The sequence below is a fragment of the Lontra canadensis genome, unplaced genomic scaffold (genome assembly GCF_010015895.1).
Source record: "Lontra canadensis isolate GAN:19392208 unplaced genomic scaffold, GSC_riverotter_1.0 scaffold171, whole genome shotgun sequence".
Lineage (NCBI taxonomy): Eukaryota > Metazoa > Chordata > Mammalia > Carnivora > Mustelidae > Lontra > Lontra canadensis.
Window position 1 is genome coordinate 304,780 of NW_022631165.1, and position 11,608 is coordinate 316,387.

The window sequence follows — 11,608 nt, forward strand, 5'->3', positions numbered from 1 at the left end:
CTGACTCCCTACCCCGGTCCCTACCCCGAAACCAGCCCTCTGACTCCCGACCCCGGTCCCCCCCGACCCCAGCCCCCTGCCTCCCCACCCAACTCCCCCCAACCCCGGTCCTCGCGACCCCAGCCCCCTGACTCCCCACCCCGGTCCCCCCCGACAACAGCCCCCTAACTCCCGACTCCGGTCCCCCAGACCCCAGCCCCCAGAAACCGGCGCGGCCCCACGACTCCAAGTCCAAGCCCAACTACCCGCGTATCCTCTCCCCTCGCCCCGACTCCTAATCCCGGACCCTGGCAGGACCTCCTCAGCCCACCAGACGCAGCTCTCACCTAGGGCCCAGCCGGCCTCTCCGAGTTCCGCGCCCCACCGGAACCGGAAGTCGCGACACCGCGCGCAGCACCGGTCCGCCGCTAACTGGCCGAAAAGCCCGTCAGTCTAGCCTCGTCCCGCCCCCTTTCCTGCCTTTAGAGACCATGGAAAAGGCAGGGCAGCGACGGCGGCGGCTCAAGGCTCCGTCAGCAAATGCGGGTCCTTTTCCCTGGAGCGGAGCTGGGGGCGGGGAAGGGTGGAGCCCGCCATCCTTGGTCCCACTCCCTCTGCTCCCCTCCAAGAGCAGAAATCCGTGTAAGTGGAAAAACTCTTCTGTCTCGGGGCGCCGGGGTGGCCCCGTCGGTTAAGAGTCCGACTCGATTTCAGCTCTGAGACGCAGCCTCCCTAAGCATAGATCCTGCTACAGAGACTCTCCCCACCCCCGCCGCGTCCCCCTGTCCGCCCCAGCGCTCTAAAAGACCCTTGTGCCTTGAAATATCGCTGTGGAATATTAAACTCAGCAATCACAGCAAAATCAGAGCGACATAAAAATGTCTTAACGTCTTGAAAATTTGTAACCCAAAAAACACCGTATGTAAATGTTTGTTCCCCCTTTACAAGTGCAGGGTGACAAGGGGTGGAGGAGGTGGTTTCACACCCGGGACAGTAGGTGGGAGGGCTCCATGTCCCCACCCCACCGCACCTTACGCTGCCTCAGCTTCCTGCGGTCACTTCTGGCCACTTCCAGCACTCCTGGTACAGAGAGTAGCCCACTACAGTGTGGTCTTAGGGGAGAGGCAGTCAGCCCCCCTTCTGCTTCCCCCACAGAGGCTGGGCTAGGTCTTGGGGAACCCCCCCCCAAACACACGGTCAGGCCTGTACAAGGCAGCAGTCATCACTTCCTCCCCTGACGCAACCAGAAAGGATGCGTAGCCCCCCAGACAGGGCCCAGGAACCCATAGGGTGGCTGGAGAGATACAGTCGGGCCAATGTGTGCCCCAGGGTACTGCACACCCAGAGCAGCTCAGCAGCCCTCCCCCCAGGGCCTGCAGCTCCAAAGCCAAGTGACAAACAGAGGGGAGCCGCAGGACTGGACAGCAAAAACCCAGCCACTGATGGTGGCCCCAGGGCCCAGCAGCTCTCTGGTGAGTGCCATCACCTCTCCCCACAGTACTGCAACTGCAGGGAGCACCCCCATGCCCAAGGAAGGCTGGCATCAGGGCACACCTCATCACGGAGCCAGGGATGCAAAGAGGGCACAATCCCTGCTTGGTGGGGCGGAGGCTTGCGGGAGGTGGGCTTAGGCCTCCTTGGTCCCCCTGGGTCTCACCTCACCATCTCACAGGGGAACAGGGATGATGGGGGCCTCTCTCTCCCCATCTCCAACCATGTTTCAGCCAGAACACAGGCCCTGCCCTTGCATGGTACCTGCAGTCTCTAAGGAGCCAGGCCCGGGCCCCAGGCGCCCCTGCAGACGCTGGCTGGGACCTGCTGAGGGACCGGCAGGCACCGGGGAACTGAGGGGGCGGGTGCAGTCCTCTCCTCAGGAGGAAGCCAAAGAGTGCACGGGCAATTTTATTCAGCTGGAAATGGACCGGACAGGGTCCTTCTCCTTTGGTCCTGCCCCTGGCCAGAGAGCCCATCATCACGGTGGCTGGTGTCCCTGAGCCGGCCACGTCATGTCACCGTATACAGGTCCTCTCGGTGGTTCTTGCAGATCTGGTAGTGGCACGTGAGCTTCTGCGAGCAGGCCCAGGGCTTGGTGTGCTCCTCCCGCGGTGGGAGCAGGCAGGCCGCACTCCCGGCCAGCAGCATGTGCCAGAGGCTGTGGGTGTAGTAATAGTTGTCACTGGTCATCATGGAGGTGTAGATGGCAATGCCCAGAGCAGCCATGGAGATGCCGGGCAGGAGGTAGAAGGCCCAGCGCTGCCAGGACGTGGGGTAGCAGTGGTGCCGGCGTCCGCAGCGGTACACCTGGAGAGAACAGGCCCGTGAGTGCAGGCAGAGGACGCTGCTGGAGCCGCAGCTCCCAGGATCCCTCCCCCAAGGTCTGGGCAGCGGGATGGACCGTCGGTGTGGCTGCTTGGAGAGGCCCTAAGGGCACAGAGACCTGGCATGGACCAGGCCCGGGTCTCGGGCACGAAGCCATGTTGGGCCCTCATGGGTGCCCCCAGCAAGTTCTCAGCAGACATGCAGGACTTGGGCTCAGGGGCAGGAACATGGCCAGAATGGAGGGCCAGGCTCTGTTCCCCCGAAGCAGGGGTCTGTGGTGGGCCCAGACTGTCTTCTCCCAATCACCAGGGGAGGGGGCTTGGGCAAGAGCGCTGGCCTGTCCCAGCTCCTTACCCACATGGTGACCATAACCACAAAGGCAAAGAGGCAAGGCCCCATCATGTTCCAGGCACCCCTGCGGTCCAGCTGCAAGGACATGGCGAAGATCAGCGTGCCCAGGAGAAACAGGACCTGGTCAAGACACAGGGGTGACCACAGGGTCACGGGAACCCTCAGCCAGTTGTTCATGACCACACAAGGTCTAGGAGGAACAGGTGACCTGGGCCTGGTCATTGTTCCACAGCCCCCACTGTCCCTTGGCCTGAGAGCTGCCGGCAGATTTTGTCCTGCTCTGCATTGATCCACAGATCCACTGATCCATCCACTGGCGAACTTTTGAGGCACACACATGGCCCGGCAAGGTGCCAGGCCACGTGTCTCTGTCAGCCAGGACCAGGTGAGGCAGAAAAGTCCCTAGAGTGTCCTTAGCACCTGGGACTGTGGGAGCAGAGCCGGGGGCTCGTCAGGGAGGCCTGGCCTTGGACAGGCGCTCTAGGCCTCCTCTCTGAATGGGGCTGTGGGAGAGACAGGCTGGGGACCTCACTTAACCCTGTCCACTACCTTTCTTTCCTGGGATCCCCAGGCAGCCAGCCCCTCCCAACTGGAGGCAGCTTCTTCCAGCAGGTGAACGGGGGTTCCAAGGCACAGCGGGTTTCTAAGCACCGAGCCCTCTTTCTGGTCTAGTCCTCAACACGCGGCCGGCCAGGAGCCCAGGCACAGGTGTCGGGAGTCACTCACGTGTTTCTGGGCTGCCTTCAGCCGCGCCATGCAGAGGATGGTGACCCAGATGGACACTCCGGAGCCCAGGAAGTCACAGTACTGCAGGGTGTCATAGCCCAGGATGCAGAGCACTGCCTCGCCGGGCTGGTCGCAGGCGTGGTAGAACTGTGGGGCAGGGGTGGTGAGCCTCGGCCAGCCCCTCTCCCAGCCCCCTCCATCCCCGCACCCCTTGCAGTAAGCCCACCGTGGAGAAGAACATGGTGTAGGCATAGACGGAGGCCTCCACCAAGAGCGAGCGGTGCACCGAGACGGCGATGGGAGCCAAGAACATGAGGTTGCTGAGAGTGAGAAGGAGGGCGGCCACCCGCTGCTGGGCTACCGTCTGGGCCGTGCTGTTGTCCGTGCAGCTCCACCCACGCCAGCCTGGGAGCCAATGTGACACCAAGAGGGCTGAGGCCAGGAGGCGTCCTTCTGAACCCCAGGGCCTTCTCCTCCCCGAGAGACCCGCAGAGAAGCCCCTTCCTCACCCAGAAGCAGGCTGGCATGGGGCAGGGCAGGTGTAGGGCAGCTGTGGGCAGGGGAGGCCCAGGTCATCAGTGCCTGGGATGCAGTGGGGGTGGGGGACTGAGGAAGCATGGAGGAAGGAACAGGGAGGAGGCATCTGCCCTGGCCCGGCAGAGTCCCTCTCAGGCCCTGGCAGAGTGGAGGTGGGCTCTCCAACCTTGCCCTGCAAGGCCCAGAGGCAGGGTGCCGGCAGGCTCAGTCGATGGAGCACGCAAGGCTTGACCCCGGGTCCTGAGTTCAAGCCCCACCCAGGGTGGAGAGATGACTTAAATAAACTTGAACACAAGAGCCGGTGTCCAGAGGCCCATGGGCCTAGCTCTCACCGGCCTTGCAGCTGCAGCCCGCATACAGGTAGCTGTGTCTGCGCAGCAGGACGCACTGGCCGTAGGGTCCGCAGTCGTTCAGGCAGGGCACCAAGGTCAAGGTGGTCTCCACGAGGACCAAAGCCTGCTCACACTCCCTGTGAGGAAGGGGCCGCAGGAAGCCTAGCTGCTGACACCTGCTGGCCCGTCCCTCGTCCAGACTCTAGGCAGGCTCTGGGACACAGGAACCCACACCTGAGGCCCCCAGGCTCCCAGTCCTGGAGGACGGCAGCGGCGTGCTTTTCTGAGTCTGAGACGCCTTTTCCCCCCAACCTGCCCTGAGGCCCCAGTCTCCCGGGGCTATGTCCTGGACTGGTCCCCCTCCTTGGGTCCTGACTCCCGGGGCTGCAGCACGACGGGTGAGCACATGGAGAAGAAGCCCTCACAACTCCCGGAAGGCAAGGGGCCCCACGGGGCTTTGGTCGCTCCCCAACCTGGACCTGGGCAGCCCCATGCATGGTCCTGCTGGGAGCAGTCCGCCGCCTGCCCCCAGCCGGCAGTCCCCAGGTCTACTCACTCTAGATTCTCGGGGCACACGAGCTGCAGGGAGAGATACCAGTTGTCCGTCTCTGGGTAGGGGATGATGAGGTCGGCCTTGTGCGATGCAGCACTCAGGGTCAGTGGGAAGCCCTGGAAGAAGGCTGCAGCGGAGGGGGGCTGATCAGCGGCGGCCAGAGGGGCTGGCCGGGGACCCTGGGCCGCACGCTGCCCGCGCGTACCTGTGGTGCAGTTGAGTGACGTGCTGAAGCCGAGGAAGGGGGAGGCGGCATTCACACAGATGGCGACCAAGGTGCTGTTGGTAATTCCAGTCTGGAAGAAGCCACGCACTCGGCCCCAGCCCCAGAGCAGCGGGCTCCCACTCTGGCTGGTGCCGGGCTGCATTCTCCGTGGCTTCTGCCGGTCCAGGGCCCTTCTAGAAGCCTTCCTTCCAGGACGGAGGACGCCCAGCCTGATCCCACCCGCAGCCTCACTTCCTGAGGCACAGCCCACAGAACAGGCCTCCCTCTCCTCAGACAGAGCCCCTAATCTGCCCCAGGGCCTGCGGGGGTCAGCTTGTCGCGCGAAAGGCCAACCTCGTCTCTGTGCCAGAGTCAGGGCAGGAAGACTCAGGCAGCACCCCTGAGGCTGGGCGAGGCTGAGCCCCAGCTGAGCCAGGAAGCAAGGCCCTTCCCGGTCAGGGTACCTACCTTGTTGGCCCGCAGGGAGACAGTGAGGGAGCCCCCGCTGTCCATGCCGGTGTCCATGTACAGCCGCATCACCGAGGGCGTGGCGGGTCGCACACGCACCCACACCCTGTCCACCGTCCAGAAGCGCACAGACACCACGTCCAGGTCTTCCCGAATGACTGGGTAGCTCGCCAGGCAGCAGGGGCCCCCATGCCTCCTGCTGCTCCCGCCCAGGCCGTGGTCGCCGTGGTCACCGGGGCGCGGGGGCAGCAGGCCCGTGGAGGCGTTGCAGCTCCCGTTCAGGCTGCTCTGTGGAAGGTGCTGGAAGTTCAGGGTCCACGGCCTGCAGGCTGTCAGGGGGACAAGGGGCTCAGCCACGGGAAGGCCTGGGGATCCTTGGCAGGAGGCGGAGCCCGTCCTCCCCCTTAGCCCACCTGTGAGGGCAGCTACCGCCTGGAAAGCCACCAGCACTCGAGGCCCCGCCAGGCTCTTGGCTGTCACCTGCAGCCACCGGTCCCAGGGTGGTGAGGGCAGCAGCAGGCGGCAGGCCCCAGTGGGGCTGACGCAAGTGAGCACCTTCTGGAAGTTTCTGGGCAGGGTGGCAGCACCCACGGTGAGGCGCACAGGGCAGCCCAGGCTCCCATTGGCGGCACAGCCCTGCAGCTCCAGCCGCAGCTCCTGGGTGTACTCAGGGATGAAGATTCTGTGGCCGCGGGGACACAGTCTCGCTCAGCCTCTGCGCCTTCCGCCAGCCTCCCGCGGCACCACGCCCAGAGGCTCGGCCTCCCCAGGAGCCCTACTCACTTGAGGTAGCTGGGATGGGAGAGGAGGGTCTGCGGAAGGGGAACGTCGGGCTCCAGGATGGAGACCTCCACCGTCCGCACAACCAGCATGTCGGGCTGGAAGACGTAGGCGCAGGTGGGAACAAAACCCTAGGGAGAGAGCGAAGTGTGGGGGGAAAGAACATGCATATGTGGGGGGCACGTCAGGGGCAGACACGGGAGCTGGGGGGGCAGCGCTGGAGCAGACATAGTGGAGGGGGGGAAGCCGGGCTGGAGCAGAGAGCCCCAGCATGGAACGGGGTGGGGAAGGGTGGGGGGGACTGGACCTGTGCGTGCCGGGTGGAACCTAGAGCAAAGTGAGCGTGCACATGGTGAGGGAGCCTGCCCCCTCCTCCCCGGAAGGCGGCCCCCTTACCTTCACCTCGATCTTCTGGGAGGCGGGGGGCAGGTGGGCCGCCACAAACCAGTCCCCGGGGGCTGGGTGGGAGATGTTGAGGGAAGCGTTGCTGTCCAGCATCTTGATGAAAAAGGGGGACTGCACGGAGCTGTTGGCGGGGAAGCTGGTACCCAAAGGGTTGATGACAGGAGGGGCGCCATAACGGAAGTACCTGTGGGTGGGAGGGCGGCCAGGGCGTCAGGGCCCGGCCGGGGCGCGCCCGGGAGGGGGATGGGGGGTGGGCACCTACACAGTGATCTCCACGCTGGCGCAGGCAGGGCCGCTGTCCCGGGACACTTGCAGCAGCCAGCGTAGCAGCACGGTGTCGGGGGGCACGCGGAAGTGGAACAGTCTGGCACTGCCGTACCAGCTGTAGAAAGACAGCTTCTGTGGGGACTGGGAGAAATGTTCGGACACCAGCCTGACGTCTGCGGGGAGAAGGTGCTGTCAGCCAGGCCCCCACCTCCTCGTGGGGTCCCACAGACAGAGGAGCCTGGCACACCCCCACCGCCGGCCTCGTCGCTGCCCCACCAGCCAGGGCAGCTGTCCTCCCCTCCTGCAGCCCTGGTGACTCCAGGGTCAAAAAATGGAGGCTCACGGGAGGTGCTCAGGGCTGTAGCGCTGCCCCTGCCCCCACCTGTGTCCTGGGCACCAGACACCAGCAGACTCTCTCCCCTCCCGCTCCGTGCAGTGGGCCACGCTGAGGTGAGGGGATTCAGGCCCAGAGGCTGGCCACCTGCTCAGGCCCACGATGACCTGAGCACAGCCAGACGAGAGCCTGAGTTCCGCCTCACCCAGAGAGGAGGCGAGCAGGGACCCTGGGGGGAGGAGAGCCCAGGCAGGAACAGGAAGCCTGGCCAGGTGCGAAGTTGAAGGGACAGCTGGCTCCTGTGCTCACGTGGGCGTGTGCCCATGCAGGGTGGTACAGACACAAGGCAGGGGCCCCTGGCAGCAAACTGCCCCCGGCCCCAGCCTCCTAGCCCCTCTCAGGTCCCCACCTCTGCGGCTCCCCAGCTCCCCGCCCCTCCACACTCTGTAACTCGGCCTGTGTCATGCCAACCTTTCCAGGGCCAGCTCTGAGTCTTCTGGGGCTCAGCCCAGAGACCAGAGGACCCACCCTGATGAGGCCCCTGCTGGGGGCGTCCACTGACGGAGCGCACCCTGCCCCAGAGCAGGTGTCTGACCCCCACGTGTGGTGCCCACCCACAATCCTCCCTCTTGGGGATCCTACAGAACAGATCACCCCGAGCGTTCTCTGTGCTCCTGGGGATAGCTAACTGGGCGTGGGCTCGAGTCACAAGGTGCCTGGGCTGGATGGCAGGGAGTCCAGCCCCAGCTCAGGCTCAGGCCTCATGCCTCCTGTGACCTTGGGTGTGCCTCTCTCTGAGTCCCAGCTTCCTTGTGAGTTGGCTAAGAGAGACAGCACCTCCCTTCAGGTGCCCTGCCCTCCAAGTTAATGGATACCAAAGTGCTTCTGGAAGAAATGCACTGTGGACACAGTAGGGTGTGACCTCCCTCTCTTCCAGGCTGAAGGCCTCTCCCTGCCCCACTGGGCAAGTGGTTGGCTGACACCATCTCCATTTCCCCTTCCCCACCTCAACAGCAGGCCAGGGGCCCCTCCAGGTAAGCCAGGGGAGCAGGGGAGGGAGCCAGGAGAGCCACTCCCCGTCTGCCAGCCTCCTGACCCTCCCACGGAGGCATTGGAAAGAAGGTAGTGACCCACTTGCAAGGCCAGACTGAGCTCCAAAGGAGCCCCGCACAGCAGGGAGTTCAGGGATAGGCTCTGTACTGGGGGGGGAGGGGTAGGCTCTAAATCCAAGACTTTCCCTGTGGCCGCTGGCCACCAGGTTCCGCTCCCCAGGCTGTGGACTGAACGCTAGGAAGCCAGGAGCTGCTGACCTAACACAAACCTCCTCCCGGGGCTGCTTCAGCCCCTAGGATAACATGCTGAGAAGGGCAGAGCAAAGTGCTGGGGAGCCGAGGTAGGACAGTCCCCCACCCCCACCTCAGGACCAGGGCACCTTAGAGAAACAGTCTGCCAGCTGGGCGCCCAGCTCCCTGGCCTGAAAGGGGCAAGGACTTCTGGCTGCTGCCAGCGCTGGAATGTCAGCCTGAGGGCACCTGGAACACAGCTGGTAGGTGTGACGTTTCAGCAGGTGCACAGGAGATAAGAGACCTGTTCAAAATCCCCTGAAGAGCCAGCGAAACCCCTTCCCAGGGCCACAGCTTGACCTCCCTGGCCCAGACCCCCACCTGGTTATCTTGCTGAATGCTAGGCCATTACCACATGACATCTTTCAGGGAGCCTCGGCCTCATGGACCCAGCCCTGCGCCATAGGCCCCTCCAAGGACACAGGGTCAGATGGAAAAGACAGAAAGTCCCCGAGCCTGTCCTGGGAACCCCAGAGAGGGCACGCCACCACACACGGGTACCCTGTACAGAGATCCTGCCCATGCACAGACTCCAGAAGCCAGGGCCACACAGGGCCTGACCTCTCAGCAGGCCTAAGAGGTGAGGGGCTGCCCCAAGTTTTCCATCTCCATAAGACCCCCACCAGCGAGCCCTCACCCAGCCCTGACCCCAGGATGGAGAAACAGGTGGACATAAGGAGGGCAATATCCCACGGAGCAATTCAACCAGGAGCCGATCTCCGGAAAAACTACCTTTCATTTCAAGCCCTGCCAAGCTCAGACACCAGACGCACAGCCCCCAAAGAAACAGGAGCTTGGAGGGTTTCAGGGAAGGGGGGAGGGGCGGGGAGCCAGGAAGTGGAGGGAGAGAGCCCCTGCTGAGCGGGATAAGCCGCCTGCTGTCCAGGGGGAGGTGTGGGCTGGGGCCTGCTGTTGGGGGGGGGGTGTGGGCCTCCTAGCATGGGCCACAGGGCCCTCAGGGAGACCCAGGCCACAGTCAGGGGAGGCTACTCAGCACCCACAGGCAGGATGGGGGGTGGGGTTGCAGAAGCCACCTCCTGGGGGTTCAGTCCAGGGTGGGGACTCTGAGACAACCCTGGCCGGCCAGGCTCCTCAGGTCCACCTGGGAGTCCAGCCTGCGAGAAGCACGGCCAGCTGCTGAAAGTCACTGCACTTGGGTTGGCTAAGACTCTGCGAAGGATGAGGACGGGCCACCCACCTGGGCCCCACTCCTGGATCTAAGCAACTTTCTCCTAACTCCCGAGTCTCTGAAGCCAGAGGGGCGCTCCAGAACCGCATGGCACAGGCCTTCTCTCCCGCAGCCGGAGTGCCAGCTGCGTCCCCCTGCGCTCCTCCGCCTCCCCGTCCCTTCGCCCGTGGGTTGTGCCCTACCTAAACGCGCCGGGAGGACCCGAGAGCGGAGGGCGCACTCCAAGGGGTCAGTCTGGACGAACTCGGCCCCGGGGACAGTGGAGGGGGCGCCAGCGTCCTTTCCACCCCCACCACTTTAACACCCGGCTCCCGCACCGGGCCGCCCTGAGCCCCCCCGCAAACCTCCTGCCCGAGGTGGGGACCTGGGCCCTGCGCCTGCGCCAGGTGAGCGCACAGGCGCCCCCCAGGTGAGTCACAATCCAGACCCCGCCTCCCGGCAGCCCCCCAACCCGGCCGGCCCACGCCCCCCCCATGGCTCCCGCGGGTCGGCGCCCGCTCACCGCTCTTCCTGCTGTCGCCGGCGGCGGCAGGCGGGGGCCGAGCGAGCAACAGCAGCAGCAGCGGTCCCGCCACCGCCACCGCCACCGCCGCGCCCCCGGTCCCGGTCCCGGTCCCGGTCCCGGTCCCAGCCCGGCCCATGGCTCCGCGCTCGGCCCGGCGCTACCCGGACCGCGTCCCCGGCCGCCCGCCCCCGCCGCCGCCCGGGCAGCCACCGCCGCCCCTGCGGCCCCCGCCGCCGCCGCTGCCGCCTCTGCCCCGGGCTCCCATCGTCCCGGCCGGTCCCAGCCGCCGGCGCCCCGGGCACTTCCGCCTGCGAGGCCCCGCCCCGCCGGGAGCCGGGGCGCGAGCGGGACTCGGGGACAGGGGTGGGAAGGAGGACGCTGGCGGGGGGCCGAAGCGGGCCGAAGGAGACTGGGGGACACAGGGGGAGCGCGAGGAAAATGGGTCAGAGGGAGGTCGCGGGCTGAGAGGGAACGCAGACTCTCCGCGGCGCGCGCTGCTGGGGGAGGCAGGGCGGGACAGGATGGAGGGTCACGCGGGGCGCGCGGGGGACTTGGAACCGAGAGGGCCGGGGGGCGGCGGGCTGGCGCGGGACCCAGCGGGGCGCGCGGGGGCGTGGGACGGAGGGGGCACCGGGGGGCTGCGGGCTGGCGGGCTGGCGCGGGACCACGGCGCACGAGAGCAGAGGGCTGGCGCGGGAATCAAGAATTCAGAAGGGAAAGGGTCGGGGCGAGAATTGGAACCCACTGTAGATCTGAGGCGGCAGGCGATGCCCGGATCGCCCCCAAGAGCTTCCTACAGTTGCTGGGGTGCACGAGAGGCGAGCGTCTGGGTTCCCCGAGTGTGCGCCGGGCACGCGTGATGAGGGCCTCCGAGCCGGGTGCTGAGGACGCTGGGGAGACGCGCACCCACCAACGGTCGAGTCCTGGGCGCACCTCCGCCTTGCCAGCCTTAGCCTTGACCGTGTGCCTCCAGCCCCTCATAGGTGGGCTCCCCAGGCCAGGCCTCCCGGTCCTCCACACCACGAAACTGCTAAGAGTGTGTGCAAAAACACACTTTTATGGAAAAATGGAAGGCTCCATGTCCGTGTGGGAATTTCGTACTCTATAAGGTGGCAATTTGCATCAGTGAGTGGGACTCACCCCTCACCCTTCGGGGTCACCCATCGGGTTAGATTCCAAACGGGCTAGGGATTTCTGCCTTAAAAAAAAAAAAAGGACGAAAACCTGGGGGAAATTTTTCAGATTCTTGGGGAAAGCAAAGGTGTTTCTCAATAGGACCCCAAGCCCAGCCAACTAGAAGAGACACGGAAATTCA

The 11,608-nt window shown here is 65.2% G+C and overlaps 2 protein-coding genes across 4 annotated transcripts in view; both read right to left on the reverse strand.

Moving 5' to 3' along the window:
* MRPL28 (mitochondrial ribosomal protein L28) overlaps window positions 1-371 on the reverse strand; it is a 3,086-nt gene extending 2,715 nt beyond the window's left edge. The window contains exon 1 of one of the 3 annotated variants that reach the window (XM_032846112.1): window positions 327-371. The gene's annotated coding sequence lies outside the window, so the exon portion shown is untranslated. The other 2 variants (XM_032846114.1, XM_032846113.1) reach the window with 2 other exon arrangements.
* Window positions 372-1,865: 1,494 nt separating this feature from the next.
* PGAP6 (post-glycosylphosphatidylinositol attachment to proteins 6) lies at window positions 1,866-10,429 on the reverse strand. Its single transcript, XM_032846051.1, has 13 exons — window positions 10,291-10,429; window positions 6,918-7,095; window positions 6,647-6,839; window positions 6,254-6,381; window positions 5,884-6,152; window positions 5,471-5,799; window positions 5,003-5,093; window positions 4,801-4,924; window positions 4,245-4,381; window positions 3,602-3,780; window positions 3,376-3,522; window positions 2,653-2,769; window positions 1,866-2,280 (listed from the first exon to the last, which is right to left on the reverse strand). Exons 1-13 carry the CDS (start codon window positions 10,427-10,429, stop codon window positions 1,984-1,986), a joined length of 2,328 nt encoding a protein of 775 aa, XP_032701942.1. The 3' UTR covers window positions 1,866-1,983.
* Window positions 10,430-11,608: the final 1,179 nt, after the last annotated feature.